Here is a 16,002-nt window from a genome sequence, read left to right as displayed (position 1 = left end):
CTAATTAGTGTTCATATCTTAAAGCCTATTCTGCAGCATATGTTACAGTGGAATAGGAAGGTGTTTGAGAAAAGAATCATCGTTTGATAATGTCACAATGCTGATTAATAATGACTTCAACTGAACTTCGAGATATTTTAGGTGTGAAACTGCCAGACTGCACAGATTGACTTAACCATTTAATAGTTACTCAAACAATTCTAAAAGTATAATGTAAAGTTAAATCAACGGATGTGCTGTAGAACTAAAAAAGCAATAAAGTCAAATATTCTGATGGATTTTAAGTTTATGAAAGCTGGAATTTATTATAGAGATGTTGCATATGTGAAACATGTTTTTAAATTGTTTTCAAATTTAGAAACTTTATTATGCTTATTTTAAAAAAACATATATAAGGACAGACTCCACTTTTAGAATATAATCATGTTTTGATCTTCATATTTAACCATTATTCTATAATATTATTTTATGTAATTAAAGGGACACTGAACCCAAATTTTTTCTTTCGTGATTCAGACAGAGCATGCAATTTTAAGCAACTTTCTAATTTACTCCTATTATCAAATTTTCTTCGTTCTCTTGCTATCTTTATTTGAAAAAGAATGCATCTAAGCTAAAGATCCAGCAAATCTTTGGTTCAGACCATGGACAGCACTCATTTATTGGTGCTGTCCAATCAGCAAGGACAACCCAGGTAGTTCACCAAAAATGGGCCGACATCTAAACTTACATTCCTGTTTTTCAAATAAACATACCAAGAGAATAAAGAAAATTTGATAATAGGAGTAAATTAGAAAGTTGCTTAAAATTGCATGCTCTATCTGAATCACAAAAGAAAAAATTTGGATTCAGTGTCCCTTTAATGTATATTAGTAATTGTATATTTTCTTTTCATAACTTCCTTTACTTTCTTTATACTTTGGGGGGATGTTGATTACATATTGGTTATTTATAAGCTGTACAGAAGCTTGGTCTTTGTGGCGAGTGGGCAGCAGATACTGTACGTCAACTGCCAGTATATTCTATTGCACAAGTATTTGCTTTGCAGTTATGCCCTTGCTCTTGTGTGATTAATCGAGCAAGAGAAGGGCCTGTCAATCAACCCAAACAAGCAAGTTTGGGGTGATGTATCTCTGTGAACCTCAGAGTTGGCATAGATGTTACAAAGCAGTGGTCGTATGATTACAGATTTGCAACTTTGTGTAAGCAGGCACTAAATAGCAAGCCTGCACTGCAAGGGCTCAAAATCAGCCCCCGCTGCTTAATACATAGCGTATATTTTTTATGTAGGATACCTTTTCTTATTTGGTCTAAAGCCCCATATATTAAAGGCAGAATTAAACACCTCTCATTTTTGTGTAAAAATTGTGCTTTTTTACCCACTCTCTCTGGAGAGCCCCAAAAGCAAAATCTATCAAATAGGTTTTCACAATACTGTAATCTACCTAAATCAGCTTTTTGATTTTTTAGCATTTGCAGGTTACAGAAATTACTTTTTGACCTCTATGAGGAGCATGGGACATTCTTATATGAAAACAAGAGGTATTTAAAGAAATAGTCTAGTAATCAAAATTAAACTTTCATGATTCAGATAGAGCATGCAATTTTAAGCAACTTTCTAATTTACTCCTATTATCAATTTTTCATTGTTCTCTATGTATCTTTATTTCAAAAAGCAATAATGTAAGATTAGGAGCCTGCCCATTTTTGGTTCAGCACCTGGGTAGAGCTTGCTGATTCGTGGCTACATTTAGACACCAATCAGCAAGCACTAGCCAGGTGCTGAACCAAAAATGGACCGGTTCCTGAGCTTACATTCTTGCTTATTCAAATAAAGATACCAGAATAATGAAGAAAAATTGATACTAGGAGTAAATTTGAAAGTTGCTTAAAATTGCATACTCTATCTGAATGATTAAAGTTTAATTTTGACTAGATTATCCCTTGAATGTCTTTTTAAGATCAACTCATCTATCCATATGGCTTAAATACTTATCTATTAAATCCTAGTGACATTTTCCTGCATTATTATTATTATTATTATTATTATCGGTTAATTGAGCGCCAACAGATTCCTCAGAGCAATAATATAGTCTTTACTCTTTTTTATCATCTAATAAGACTGAATTTATTTATATTTTTCTATCAGATACTAATTGCAGATGTAGTTAATTAAACATTTCAGACCTACTGGCTATTGTACTAAAAATTGTAATTAGCTACGTGGCGCCAATGCACTGCTAATTAAATGGATAGTGAATTAGCAGACCACTGTGATAGCGCTTTTGCTGACCTGTTAGGAAATCTGGGTCAGGAACAGCTTCAGATATTTCTTCGTGACACTGAGTTTCTGAGGGAATTGTCGCTACCAACAGCCCATCCGGAAGCTGATGTTCCAAGCCACGAGCAAAGTTATTGAGCCTAGAAAACAAAACAAAACAGTAGAATACACACAAAATAGAAATCAAAGACTCTTATAAATACTTGGATGATGAAGCCTGGATATGAAAGTAAAAATTACAGAGATTACAATTGTTAAAATGCATTCCCAATTATTTATTTTATCCAATTTACCTGCGTCTTTTGTTTAAACCTTAAAAAACAAATAAATGTGTATTACTATGAAAGTTTTTTAGAACTTTTTTTGCATGTAATATTTTCTATTTAATAGATATGTGCATTGACAAAAAGAGTTATTTCGTCTGAAAATTTTGTTTAATATTTTTCAAAATGTTCGGCTAAATTTAATTCATGTTAGTGTTCACTTTGGCCAAATATTGTTTTTTTAGATTTGTTACTGTCTTTACAATAGGAACAGCAAATTTACAACTCATTTTATTAAAAATATTACATTACAGAATTTGAAGAATTTAAAAGGACTTATCTTTCAACGTCAACTGAACATATAGGGGTTGATTGCAATTCTTTAGAAAGGCTTATCTAATGATTTTTCTGACAGACCCTATAACTGATTTGTTGCAGCGTATCTTGAACTCTCTGAAATTACTACCTTTCACCTAGATTATGAGTTTTGCGCTAAACAGGGTGCTGCCATTACGAGTTACTAAAAAGCCTCCTTGTGCGTACGATATGGTGGCATTAAGCTCCATACCGCACAAAATACAAGGGCTGCTTTAACGTGCTTGTGCACGTTTTCCCCATAGACATCAATTGGGAGAGAGTGTACGGAAAAAAAACTAACACCTGCGATCGCAGAATGAAAATTCTCTGTAACGCAAACCCATTGATGTCTATGGGGAAAACAAAGTTACGTTTAAGTCTAAACTCCCCTATTCTGCTGCCCCCAACATCGCCGACACCTAAATAAAGTTATTAACCCCTAATCCGCCGCTCCTGACATCGCCGACACTAATACAAATTATTAACCCTTATTCGGCTGCTCCCGACATCACCGCCACTATAATAAAGTTATTAACCCCTATTCTGCCGCTCCCGGACATCGCCGACACTATAATAAAATTATTAACCCCTAAACCTCCGGCCTCCCAAATCTCCGCAACTAAATAAATCTATTAACACCTAAACCTCCGGCCTCCCACATCTCCGCAACTAAATAAACATATTAACCCCTTAACCACCGGCCCCCACAATGCAAAACACTAAATTAAACTATTAACCCCTAAACCTAACACCCCCTAACTTTAAATTACAATATAACTATATTTAAATAAAAACTTACCTGTGAAATAAGAAAAAACCTAAGTTTGAACTATAAATTAACCTAGCATAATTATTCTAATAAAATTAAAAAGGTACCAATTAAAAAATCTAAGTTTCGGGCGCGGAGCTAACTAGCAGAGAGAGCAGACGTGTATGTCTGTAGCTCTGCTAACAATGTACAAGATTCAAAATTTATAGCAATACCACAAAAAATTTAACAAGCCCTATCTGCCTTTCTACGAGGTATACCCTTAAATAGGGGTACTTTGGGGGACATTTCTTGTTTGTTTTTTTTGTTTTTGTTTTTTTTTTACCCCTACAAAGCGGACCTTACTTAGGAGCCTGCCACTGAAGCTTTCGGGATCGGTGAGCGATTTCACTCCGCAGGGAGCTCGGATCCCTCTCAGCAGCGTTGTGCGACAGGGGACCTGGTGGAGATCGACGGTCTGCTGCGTCCGCTGGCAGGTCTTGCTTAGAACATCAGAGCCTAGAGAACTTGAAGGTACTTATCCCAGCAAATGGCCTGGGTGCTACTTTGAATGTGGCAGCAGTCCGTCTCAACTTTACTCATCTTAGATCATCACGCTCCAACTTTCCAGCTAGCAGGGGAACCTCTCGGTCACATCTAGTCCCTTGGAGAGAGCTCCGGTCACCCTCGGTGCGCAATTCCTCCGGCCCACACCTGCACAAGGCCTTCACTACTTTACACCCACCTGGACCTCTGGGTCTACATTAAATCAGTTGGGTGCGGTAGTGGAACAACTGTATGGGAATTAAAGGAGGCTTCACATATCCAATATTAATAGAAATGTAAAGTACTAGCCCTGCCGTCACTTCAGAGGCCTACAATTATTTCTACAACTATAGTTCTGAAGTATACGTCCTTTGACTGTTACTTGTTATTAACAGATTAAGAGACACAGGGAGCTTGTGGTAAATCTACTTCTTTACTTAACTCCTCCTGCCCGTGGACAAAAAGTACTCTTCCCTAGATTTATACTGCAGCAGATACAGGCCTATTAGTCTTCACACTATATCCTTGGCTTATGGCACCTTCTGACTGACTCTTCTCCTCCCTTTCCCGCCGGCACACTTGCCTGCGGGTCATATCCACATACCTTCACCCACATCGCTCTGAGGGAGCACTTTCCCAGGAGAAGAGGTCTAACCATCTTTGTCGCCAGGCTGCTCCCGCTACCATTACATCCCTTTTTTACCTGTCTCACAGTGGACATTTAATTATGCTGGAGTAGACCCCACGAATATGGGGTACACTCTCCCCCTTCAACCCAGTCTGCTATTTCTTGGAATTAGTAACCAGCAGTTCCCATATAAAACTTACTGTTATAACTATCCACATTTCCAAATGACGCATTCTCAAAAGAAAAAACAGAAACAGACAGACAACCCTAAGAGGACCCTAGCGGATCATTTCAACAGTAAAACCCTGCCAGATCAAGAGGGATCGGATGAGAATTCCAGGGAATCAACATTCTCACTTAAGGGTACCCATAAAAAGGATTATCACTCTATGGATAGATCTATATCCTCACACTCTTCCATTATGGAGTCTATTAAGTCCTTATCGGATAAAATGGACACTCATTACACGTCCTTAAAGCAGGACCTTAAGACTTCTGTCATAGAGCTTAAAAGGGACATTTCTTCCTTGGGTGAGCGCACAGAAACCCTTGAATGACAGCACGAGGACCTTGCATTGGACCACGCTAACTTACTATCATATACCTAATCCTTATCTGAGATGATAACAGACCTAGAATCTAAACTGACTGACCTTGAGGACAGGTCACACCATAATAACATTAGAATCCGGGGAATACCGGAGGATGTGAGTTCTGCTGATTTACCCAATTTTTTGTTAGGTCTATTCAAGGAACTCTTGGGATCCCTGCAGGATCATGATCCCCTTATTGATAGGGTTCATAGAGCTCTCCATCCACGGAATTCCAACTCAGATACCCCAAGAGACGTCATCATCCGTCTGCATTATTATACCTTTAAATAGAAGTTGTTAAGGGCTTCATATTTAAACAAAAATTTGAAGGAACCAATACAGATCTTCCCTGATCTTTCCCCACACGTGCTCGCAAGGAGGCGCTCCTTCCAACAGGTCACACAGTCTCTTCGAAAGAATAGTGTCAAGTATTGGTGGGATTTTCCTGTGAAGGTTTTCTTTCAGCATGAAGACCATTCCTACATCATTTCCACACCAGACCAGGGGATGAAACTTCTTGAATCTCTAGGCCTGTCTTCTTCGGAACAAAACAGAAAACTCTTAGACAGCCCCAGACAACTCAATACTGAAGCTCCAGAATGGCAACCTTTACCTAAAAGGCCTTAACAACAACCCAAGAGGAAAGATAGACCAGAACCTAGAGAAGACTTTTGATTCACAACTCTTCGGCCAATTGGTCATGTAAAAAAATAATGATACCTCCCCATATCAGGGAAAGTCCCAAGGACTGGGGACCACATGTATCCTTTTGCTATGTGGTTTCTTATGTTTCATGTTCAATGTTTTTTTATTTCTGGTTCTGACTTTTTCTTTTTTCAGAGACTAACAGTTGTACAGGCACTTCCAGGAGTGCTGGTCTAGAGGAGATCATTGATCATAGAACTCTGGGGCTGGTCTGCAGGATCCACAACTCTTAAGGAGATGAACTGTAGTACTTTCATAGTCATAAGGGCATTTGTCAGAGTCAGCTGTCCAGATGATCTTGAAGGTCAAGAGCACAGACGAATAAGCCTCCCCAGGGAAATTGTTTAATTTCATACCATGAATCTATTAAGCTAACTTATTGGAAATATTTCATTGCTGTTTCGATGTTATGTTATATCTTGTTCGGTCTTTGATAATGGTTATTTGCATTTAGAAGCCTTTTTGTGGGTCCCTCTCTTCCTACTCTCATTCCTTAGACCTATCGAGTTTGGGTCCCTCCTGCTAAATTCTCCTCCTCACATGATGCGATACACAACAATATGGCCTGGTGGCCATCTGAGCATACAGTCGTCTGGTCCCAGGTAAAGGTATCATATGTCCTTCCCCCAGCCCCTTGGACTACAAATATCTCCATCATCTTTAAAAAAAAAAAGGAAAAAAAAAAGTGGACCCCAACCTACTCCCTCCCACAAACAGGCTCTATATGCTCCGTACTTATGTAAATAATGTACTTGTTATGATATATTCTTTATAGCATTTAATTCTTATTCCTTTCAGTATATTGTAACTAGAAGGTTATGTATAATAGCTTGCACGCTAGATGGTATCAAGAGCCTTTAACCAATGAGCAGTTAACTTAGAACTAGAACCTACAGGTTAGTACATTAACGACCACGTTGCGCTATGCACATGACTCAACCACTCCTCATGGGAGTCCGATGGAAATCCATTATTTACCTCATCGGACTCACACCTTGCAGCTGACATCGAAGTTTACTTGTCCCCTTGCCCCCCCCCCAACTGTCCATTTGGATTCTCATACTTCTGTTTCCTAGGTGTCTGGTCAAGTCCACTTAATTTAAGACCTGTTTTATGATGCATCGTAGCCATTACTCTCTTTATATCTTAGAAATTCATTGGATCTGACAGTCCCTCCATATGGTCCTCACTCTGCACTAGTGTTACAAATTTCACACATACTAGGGGAGGGTGTCCATCCCCCTTGGGGCAGCACCCCCATTCTCTTATTGCTAACACTACTAAGGTACTTTCATTAGATCTTCAAAACACCTCAAGTGTTACAGGTGTCAGCTCCCCTTGAAGCCGTTGTAGACCCGTTTCTCTCACCCCTTCCTCCGCCCCCACATAGCATAATTGAGTGTGTTTGAAGGATTGTTGTATATACTATGTTTAATTAGAATCCAGAGCTTTACCTGCAGGACATAGTGCCTCACAAGGACAGCCAGCAACGGCTCAGGCTAGTTGGTATCAGTCCATAACCTATGTCATGTCTTTACTAACTAGTAATGTATAATGTATACCATCCTGCACTGTTATTAGATACTGCATTTAATTGTATAAATAGCACGTTTACTTACCTATGTAATTTTTATTTACATGGCGCTCTTATAGTTCGTCAAAGGCTTTCTTTGTTACACTGTACATTCCAGATCTCACTGTTTGTTTTTGGTGGAGGTTTGTAGAATATTGATAATTAATAATGGCCTTCAAATATCGCCAAACAGAGGGTGCCACGCATAGGGGAGGTAGATACACTTGTAGGGGTTAATTTCAATATTATCTTATACAGGGGATAATGCTAGATTATACACATATAGCCTACTTTGAGACCAATACCTAGGACCATATACTCCTTTTAATTAATTGATGGTCTCTCACTACCCTGATCTATGATATCCCCAACTGAGATTTTAAAGCCTACTCTTGCCCATATTTAAACCTAAAACAACAGTTCTTGTCCTACGGACAGCGGCCGAGTCTGTGGGATAGGACAAGTCAATCCCTTCACAGGATTAATACATATAGGCCAAGGAGAGACTAATATATCTGTTATATATTCGTACTATGGAGCTAAACGTAACCATTTCAAAGATTTCACATTGATCTAATACTTATATTCAAACAGTTACATTGGGTAGTTTTACCAGCAGTACATACTTATCTCTAGGAGTTGTTCTAAGCTTTATTTCCATTTAGCCATGACAAGCTCCTATCATCCTAGCCCCTTGATAACAATGTGTATACAATAGCTCCCTACTCATTTGTAACAATCTCTGTGAGTATGTGCCCCTCCATAGATAGGACCCCTATAGTTACTACATTTCATTATACACAGTGACTGATTATTATGATACCTCCCTTGGCTATATATCATCTGTTGTGTACTGATGCCCTTGGTTTAATAGTAGTGTATACTAATATGCTTGGTTTTACAGTGGTCTCTCAGTTTTTATATGTTAATGATGATGGATATTTTGCTGTAGCTTATTCACCCATGCCACTCATATCATTTGTCCCCATATCGCTTCCCTTTATTCTTCTATTCATTTACTGACATATCTTAATAGGCTCCGCCCCTCCCTTCCCCTTCCCCCTTTTTAATACGAGCGGCTCTCGCCTGCTGTACTCCCTCCCTCTCCCACATGCTATGGTCCAGGAGTGCCCGAAACATAAGCCATATCCCCTTATTACGCTATAGTAAACTTAGATTATACAGAGGTTTCATTCTGCCGTTTTTGGGAACATATGCTATATATTAAACTATAAAAGTGAAGTTCAATGTTGATTCGTCCATACCTTCTCTCATGCTTCATTGGAATATGATATGCTATTGTAATTTGTACCTAACTTGGATGTAATTACCTGCCTTTGGATGAATTATGTTTGTTTCTCTTTTGTTTGTCAATCTCACAACTTCAATAAAAATGTATTTAAAAAAAATAAATCTAAATTTAAAATTTTAAAAAACCTAACACTACGAGAAAAATTAAAAAATCTAAAATTACAAAAAATAATAAACACTAAATTACAAAAATTAAAAAAACTAAGCTTACAAAAAATAATAAACAAAATTATTAAAAATAAAAACAATTACACCTAATCTAATAGCCCTATAAAAATAAAAAGCCCCCCCAAAATAAAAACACCCCCTAGCCTACAATAAACTACCAATAGCCCTTAAAAGGGCTTTGTGTAGGGCATTGCCCTAAGTTAAACAGCTCTTTTACCTCTAAAAAAAATACAAAGTCCCCCCAAAAGTAAAACCCACCACCCAACCAACCCCCCCAAAAAAAAAAAACCTAACTCTAAAAAAAACGAAGCTACCCATTTCCCCTAAGGGGCATTTGTATGGGCATCGTCCTTAAAAGGGCATTCAGCTCTTTTTCATTGCCCTTAAAGGGGCAGTAAACTTACAAATTAATGTTATATAATTCTGCACATTAATTTTAATGGCGCGACCGGGCACACTGTGACAAGACAGTTTTGCCGTGATGCGCTGTGTAAAAACCAGACCCGCTTAGTAGAGCAAGGGTCGGCGTTCTGGTAAAAGGAGGTTTTAGATACAATTTCTCTGAAATATTTTAAAGTATAAATGTGCCGGTAAGCTAATGTTATATAATTCTGCACTATGTGCAGAATTATATAACATTAGTTTGTAAGTTTACTGACCATTTAAAAGGGCATTTAGCTCTTTTTCAAAAGCCCAAACCCTAATCTGAAAAAAAAACACCCCAAAAAATAAAAAAATACCTAACACTAACCCCAGAATATCTACTCATGGTTGCTGAAGTCCGGGCATCCAGGTGGCAAGAAGTCTTCATCCAGGCGGCAACATCTTCATCCATTGCAGGGGCGTCTTCTATCTTCATCCCAGTGGCGCGGAGTGGCAAAGACATCCAGCGCGGAGCGTCCTCTTCATACGATCCCCGCCGTACACTGACGCTTCAATGCAAGGTGGCCGTTTCAAAATTGCGTACCTTGCATTCCTATTGGCTGATTTGATTCTTCAAATTCAAATCAGCCAATAGAATGAGAGCTTCTTAAATCCTATTGGCTGTTCAAAACAGCCAATAGGATGAGAGCTACTGAAATCCTATTGGCTGTTCAAAACAGCCAATAGGATGAGAGCTACTGAAATCCTCTTGGCTGTTCAAATAGTTATGTCTACACCTAACACCCTAACATGAACCTCGAGTCTAAACACCCCTAATATTATACTTTTAACCCCTAATCTGCCGTCCCCGACATCGTCGCCACCTACATTATATTATTAACCCCTAATCTGCCGCTCCGGACACCGCCGCCACCTACATTATACTAATGAACCCCTAATCTGCTGACCCCAACATCACCAAACCCAACATTATATTTATTAACCCCTAATCTGCCGCCCCCAATGTCCCCGCCACCTAACTACAATTATTAACCCCTAATATTCCACCCCCAATGTCGCCGCCACTATAATAAATATATTAACCCCTAAACCTAAGTCTAACCCTAACCCCACCCTAACTTAAATATAAATTTAAATAAACTAAATAAACTACTACTATAAAAAAATATTCCTATTTAAAACTAAATACTTACCTATAAAATAAACCCTAAGATAGCTACAATATAACTAATAGTTACATTGTAGCTATTTTAGGATTTATTTTTATTTTACAGGTAACTTTGTATTTATTTTAACTAGGTACAATAGTTATTAAATAGTTATTAACTATTTAATAACTACCTAGCTAAAATAAATACAAATTTACCTGTAAAATAAACCTAACCTAAGTTACAATTACACCTAACACTACACTATCATTAAAATAATTACCTAAACTAACTACAAATAATTACAATTAAATAAAATAAACTAAATACGAAACCCCCAACATTAAAATCCACCACCCACACACCCAACCCTACTCTAAAACCCAACCAATCCCCCCTTAATAAAACCTAACACTAACCCCTTGAAGATCACCCTACCTTGAGACGTCTTCACCCAGACGGGCACAAGTGGTCCTCCAGAGGGGCAGAAGTCTTCATACGATCCGGGCAGAAGAGGACCTCCAGAAGTCTTCATCCAAATGGCATCTTCTATCTTCATCCATCCAGAGTGGAGCGGGACGTGACCATCTTGAAGCCAGCCGATGCGGAGCATCCATCCAGACCGACGACTACACGTCAAATGACGGTTCCTTTAAATGACGTCATCCAAGATGGCGTCCCTTGAATTCCGATTGGCTGATAGGATTCTATCAGCCAATCGGAATTAACGTAGGAAAAATCCTATTGGTTGATCCAATCAGCCAATAGGATTGAGCTTGCATTCTATTGGCTGTTCCAATCAGCCAATAGAATGCGAGCTCAATCCTATTGGCTGATTTGATCAGCCAATAGGATTGAAGTTCAATCCTATTGGCTGATTGCATCAGCCAATAGGATTTTTCCTACCTTAATTCCGATTGGCTGATAGAATCCTATCAGCCAATCGGAATTCAAGGGCCGCCATCTTGGATGACGTCATTTAAAGGAACCGTCATTTGTCAGGTAGTCGTCGGTCTGGATGGATGCTCCACGTCGGCTGGCTTCAAGATGGACCCGCTCTGCTCCGGATGGAGGAAGATAGACGATGCCGTCTGGATGAAGACTTCTGGCCGTCTGGAGGTCCTCTTTTGCCCAGATCGGATGAAGACTTCTGCCCCTCTGGAGGACCACTTGTGCCCGGCTGGGTGAAGACGTCTCAAGGTAGGGTGATCTTCAAGGGGTTAGTGTTAGGTTTTATTAAGGGGGGATTGGGTGGGTTTTAGAGTAGGGTTGGGTGTGTGGGTGGTGAGTTTTAATGTTGGGGGGGTATTGTATTTTTTTTTACAGGTAAAAGAGCTGATTACTTTGGGGCAATGCCCCGCAAAAGGCCCTTTTAAGGGCTATTTGTAATTTAGTATAGGGTAGGGTTTTTTTTTTTATTTTATTTTTTATTTTATTAGGGGGATTAGAATAGGTGTAATTAGTTTAATATTCTTGTAATTACTTTATTATTTTTTGTAATTTAGTGTTTGTTTTTTTTCGTACTTTAGTTTATTTTATTTAATTGTAGTTAATTGTAGTTAGTTTAGGTATTTAATTTAATTAAAGTGTAGTGTTAGGTATAATTGTAACTAACGTTAGGTTTTATTTTACAGGTAAATTTGAATTTATTTTAACTAGGTAGTTATTAAATAGTTAATAACTATTTATTAACTATTGTACCTAGTTAAAATAAACACAAAGTTGCCTGTAAAATAAAAATAAACCCTAAGCTAGATACAAATGTAACTATTAGTTATATTGTAGCTAGTTTAGGGTTTATTTTATAGGTAAGTATTTAGTTTTAAATAGGAATAATTTATTTCATTGTAGTAATTTTATTTCGTTTTATTTAAATTATATTTAAATTAGTGGGGGTTAGACTTAGGGTTAGACTTAGGTTTAGGGGTTAATAAACGGCGACGTTGGGGCCGGCAGATTAGGGGTTAATAAATGTAGATAGGTGTCGGCGATGTTAGGGACGGCAGATTAGGGATTAATAAAATTTAACTAGTGTTTGCGAGGTGGGAGTGCGGCGGTTTAGGGGTTAATATATTTATTAAAGTGGCGGCGATGTCCGGTCGGCAGATTAGGGGTTAAAAACTTTATTTAAGTGTTTGCGATGTGGGGGGGGGGGCCTCGGTTTAGGGGTTAATAGGTAGTTTATGGGTGATAGTGTACTTTTTAGCACTTTAGTTAAGAGTTTTATGTTAGGGCGTTAGCCCATAAAACTCTTAACTACTTGACAGGAGAGGCTGTACCACTCACTTCTTCCAAGACTCGTAATACCGGCGTTATGCAAGTCCCATTGAAAAGATAGGATACACAATTAATGTAAGGGGAATTTACGGTAAGCTTGAGTCGCGGAATAAAAGTGAGCGGTACACCTGTACCTGCCAGACTCGGGCGTTAAAAAGCAGCGTTTGGACCTCTCAACACTGCTTTTTAAGGCTAACGCAAGACTTGTAATCTAGGCGAAATAGATTAGATCAAGCAATCATTTATTCTTCGTCCATTTCATCCTATTATGTATTCAATTACTCGTTTAATATAAAAATCACCAAATTAGCATGAATTCAGACAAATTTGTATTTGTCCCAAGCTGAATACACCTCTCCTATTTAATACTTGTAGACACTAGACATATGTACAGAAGATTGTTTGTCATGAATAAAAGAAAACAATAATAATAATTACATCTAATTTTCATTCAAGGGGTTGTTCACAATTAATTTGTTAATGAAAATCCATTCATCCACTCTTTTCTATGGAGACTATCACCAGGGCAGCAGAGGAACAGGTCAACGGAGGCTTAGAGTTATAGGGACAGTATACTGTAAAACTGTTTTTTCCTTAATGTGTTTACAATGACTTGTTATACCAGCTGAAAAGTATAATATGTATGGCTCCTTTAGGTATATGTTTGCACAAGAAATAGCTGTTTCTGTTAATTCAAGGAACAACCCAATGAAATGAACTTAGCTTGCAGGATAAAGCCTTGTTAGCTTTTCTCTCTGTATATTACATACAATCCTCCTTATCTGATCTCAATATACACAGTGAGACCAATACTTAGGGCTTGATTATCTACCTTGAAAAGAGAGTGTCTCGAAAAGGGGTGGGCCCTGAATTTTACTATGTGAAGGAGATGCATTCATTACAATAATGCTCACAAAAATAGTAATTTAAAAAAAAATTCTAAAACAAATAATATATTAAAATAAAAGAATTTGCAGTAAATACGTTCACAAAATAGCTCTAAAAAAACAAATTTGATGGAATATGTACAATTCAATTCAAATTACACAGGGAAAAACCATTTAAGGCCCACTGTAGAAATAATAATAAAACTGCCCATGACTCCATAAGTTTTGGCATCAAGTTGTATATTGGATAAATAAATTCTTATCAACTAAACTAATTTTTGATAGTTCTCATATTTTCTTTTTGGTTACAGAGAGCTCAGTTCAGAATAAACCCCTAATTAATGCAGCTATTCTTATAGCTAGACAACTGATTTTAAAGAAATGGAAAGACAGAAGACCACCCGGTCTTGCTGAGTTTATCCAGGACATGCTCTACCAAATAATTATTGATCAATATGATCCAATGATTTATATTGAGGGAAAGTTTAGAGTTTTTCTCATAAAATAGGAAAAGGTGATAATCTCACTCCCCTTTTCCACTCAAGAGCAGATTCTCTTACCCTTTCGTTCCTCTCCTCTCTTCTTGCAGCTTATCCAATAAGAATCTTATCCCCCACATTGGACACAAATAGTATACTAAAAGCATAATGATGTTAGGATTATTAAGTTTTTTGTTTGTTTGCTTGTCTTGTTTTATTTAAAAACTCCCCAACAGTATATAAGTATAAACTATAGGCAGTAGTCCTTTATAGAAATTTTCTTTTAAAAAGTCTTCTATTTTTTTTTTATTAATAAACGGTCAATCTAGGACCTATTAGATTAGTTTTGTATCTGTATTTTCTACTTGATTTAATTGACTTTCAATGTACCTGTATATCGATTGGAGTATATCTTTTGCATATATATATATATATATATATATATATATATATATATATATATTTATTTTTTTCTCTTGAATGACACCCTGCGTGGTGTGCTGAAAAAGCAAATGTTAAGACTTTTTTTTTTTTTTTTACTTATACTGTTGGAACATTAACCCCTTGAGTGCTCTGAGCCATCGCAGAGTTTCCCACTCTGGTGCTAACGACGGCTCAGAGTCGTTGCTAGCACTCTCCCACCTTGAGGGAGATCTGGGGGCTCCCACCCGCTTCTACCCCGGCGATCGTGCCTGTAGAGTGACAGGCATTGCCGGGGCTTCCCGTTTTGCGTGGTGACGTCACGCGCAATAACGTGATGACGTCACAGCACAACTTTATTTATACTTAACAATGTTAAGTATAGGAGCAGGGGGCATGCTGCTTAGAAGCCTGTATCTCAGACATCTAAGCAGCTACAGACCCCCATTGGAAAGGTAATCGCTTAACCTTTCCAATAGTGTAAGTCTTGGGTGTCTGAAAAAAAATACAAAAAAAGTTAAAAAAATAATTGTTCAAAACATAAAAAAAAAAAAACATTAAAAAATCTTAGCACCCAGGTGGGAAAGTGCTTAGCACTCAAAGGGTTAATAAAAGATATATATATATAAAAGAAATAATAATAAAACTAAATTGTACATGAAAAATGCTGTGAAATTTATACTGGTAATACTAAATTCAATGCATTTTTTTTTGCTTATTTTAAAAGTAGATTCCCCACCCTCTACCTGGTAGCATGAACACAGGTATGCTGTAGGCATAGCTCAGTTTTTTTGCTTGGTCTGTAGTCTGTAAGAAATTTACTCCAGAAGTTTTATCTGACAAACTGAAAGGTAGTGAGATTGTGTCAAAATACATCAAACACTTATTACTCTAAAATAAAAGCACATGAATATAAAAGAGGAGTAATCTGATTTGTGCTGGCTGCAGCATAACATTTTTTTAAAAATGTATTTTGTGATTCAGACCGAGCAGACCATTTCCAGTGTACAACTATTATCTATTTACTTTGTTCCTAGGATGTTCTGTGCTGAAGAGATACCTAGGTAGGCATCTGGAGCACTATGTGGCAGGAAATAGTGCTGCCATCTAGTGCTCTTGCAAATAAATAACAAACATTCTGGTAAAACTGCTGCCATAAAGTGCTCCAGAAATGGGCCAGCTCCTAAGAATAGGTCCATGCTTTTCAACAAAAGATACTAAGAAAAATTGGTAA

At 37.6% G+C, this 16,002-nt stretch overlaps 1 protein-coding gene across 1 annotated transcript in view; it reads right to left on the bottom strand.

The window, feature by feature from the left end:
• ASTN1 (astrotactin 1) overlaps positions 1-16,002 on the bottom strand; it is an 896,761-nt gene that overhangs the window by 196,348 nt on the left and 684,411 nt on the right. The window contains exon 14 of the mRNA XM_053693303.1: positions 2,294-2,421. Within this exon, the coding sequence (XP_053549278.1) occupies positions 2,294-2,421 (128 nt within the window). The remainder of the gene's footprint in view (positions 1-2,293; positions 2,422-16,002) is intronic.

This window comes from Bombina bombina, chromosome 10, assembly GCF_027579735.1.
Source record: "Bombina bombina isolate aBomBom1 chromosome 10, aBomBom1.pri, whole genome shotgun sequence".
Lineage (NCBI taxonomy): Eukaryota > Metazoa > Chordata > Amphibia > Anura > Bombinatoridae > Bombina > Bombina bombina.
This window is presented reverse-complemented; position numbering and strand designations above follow the sequence as displayed.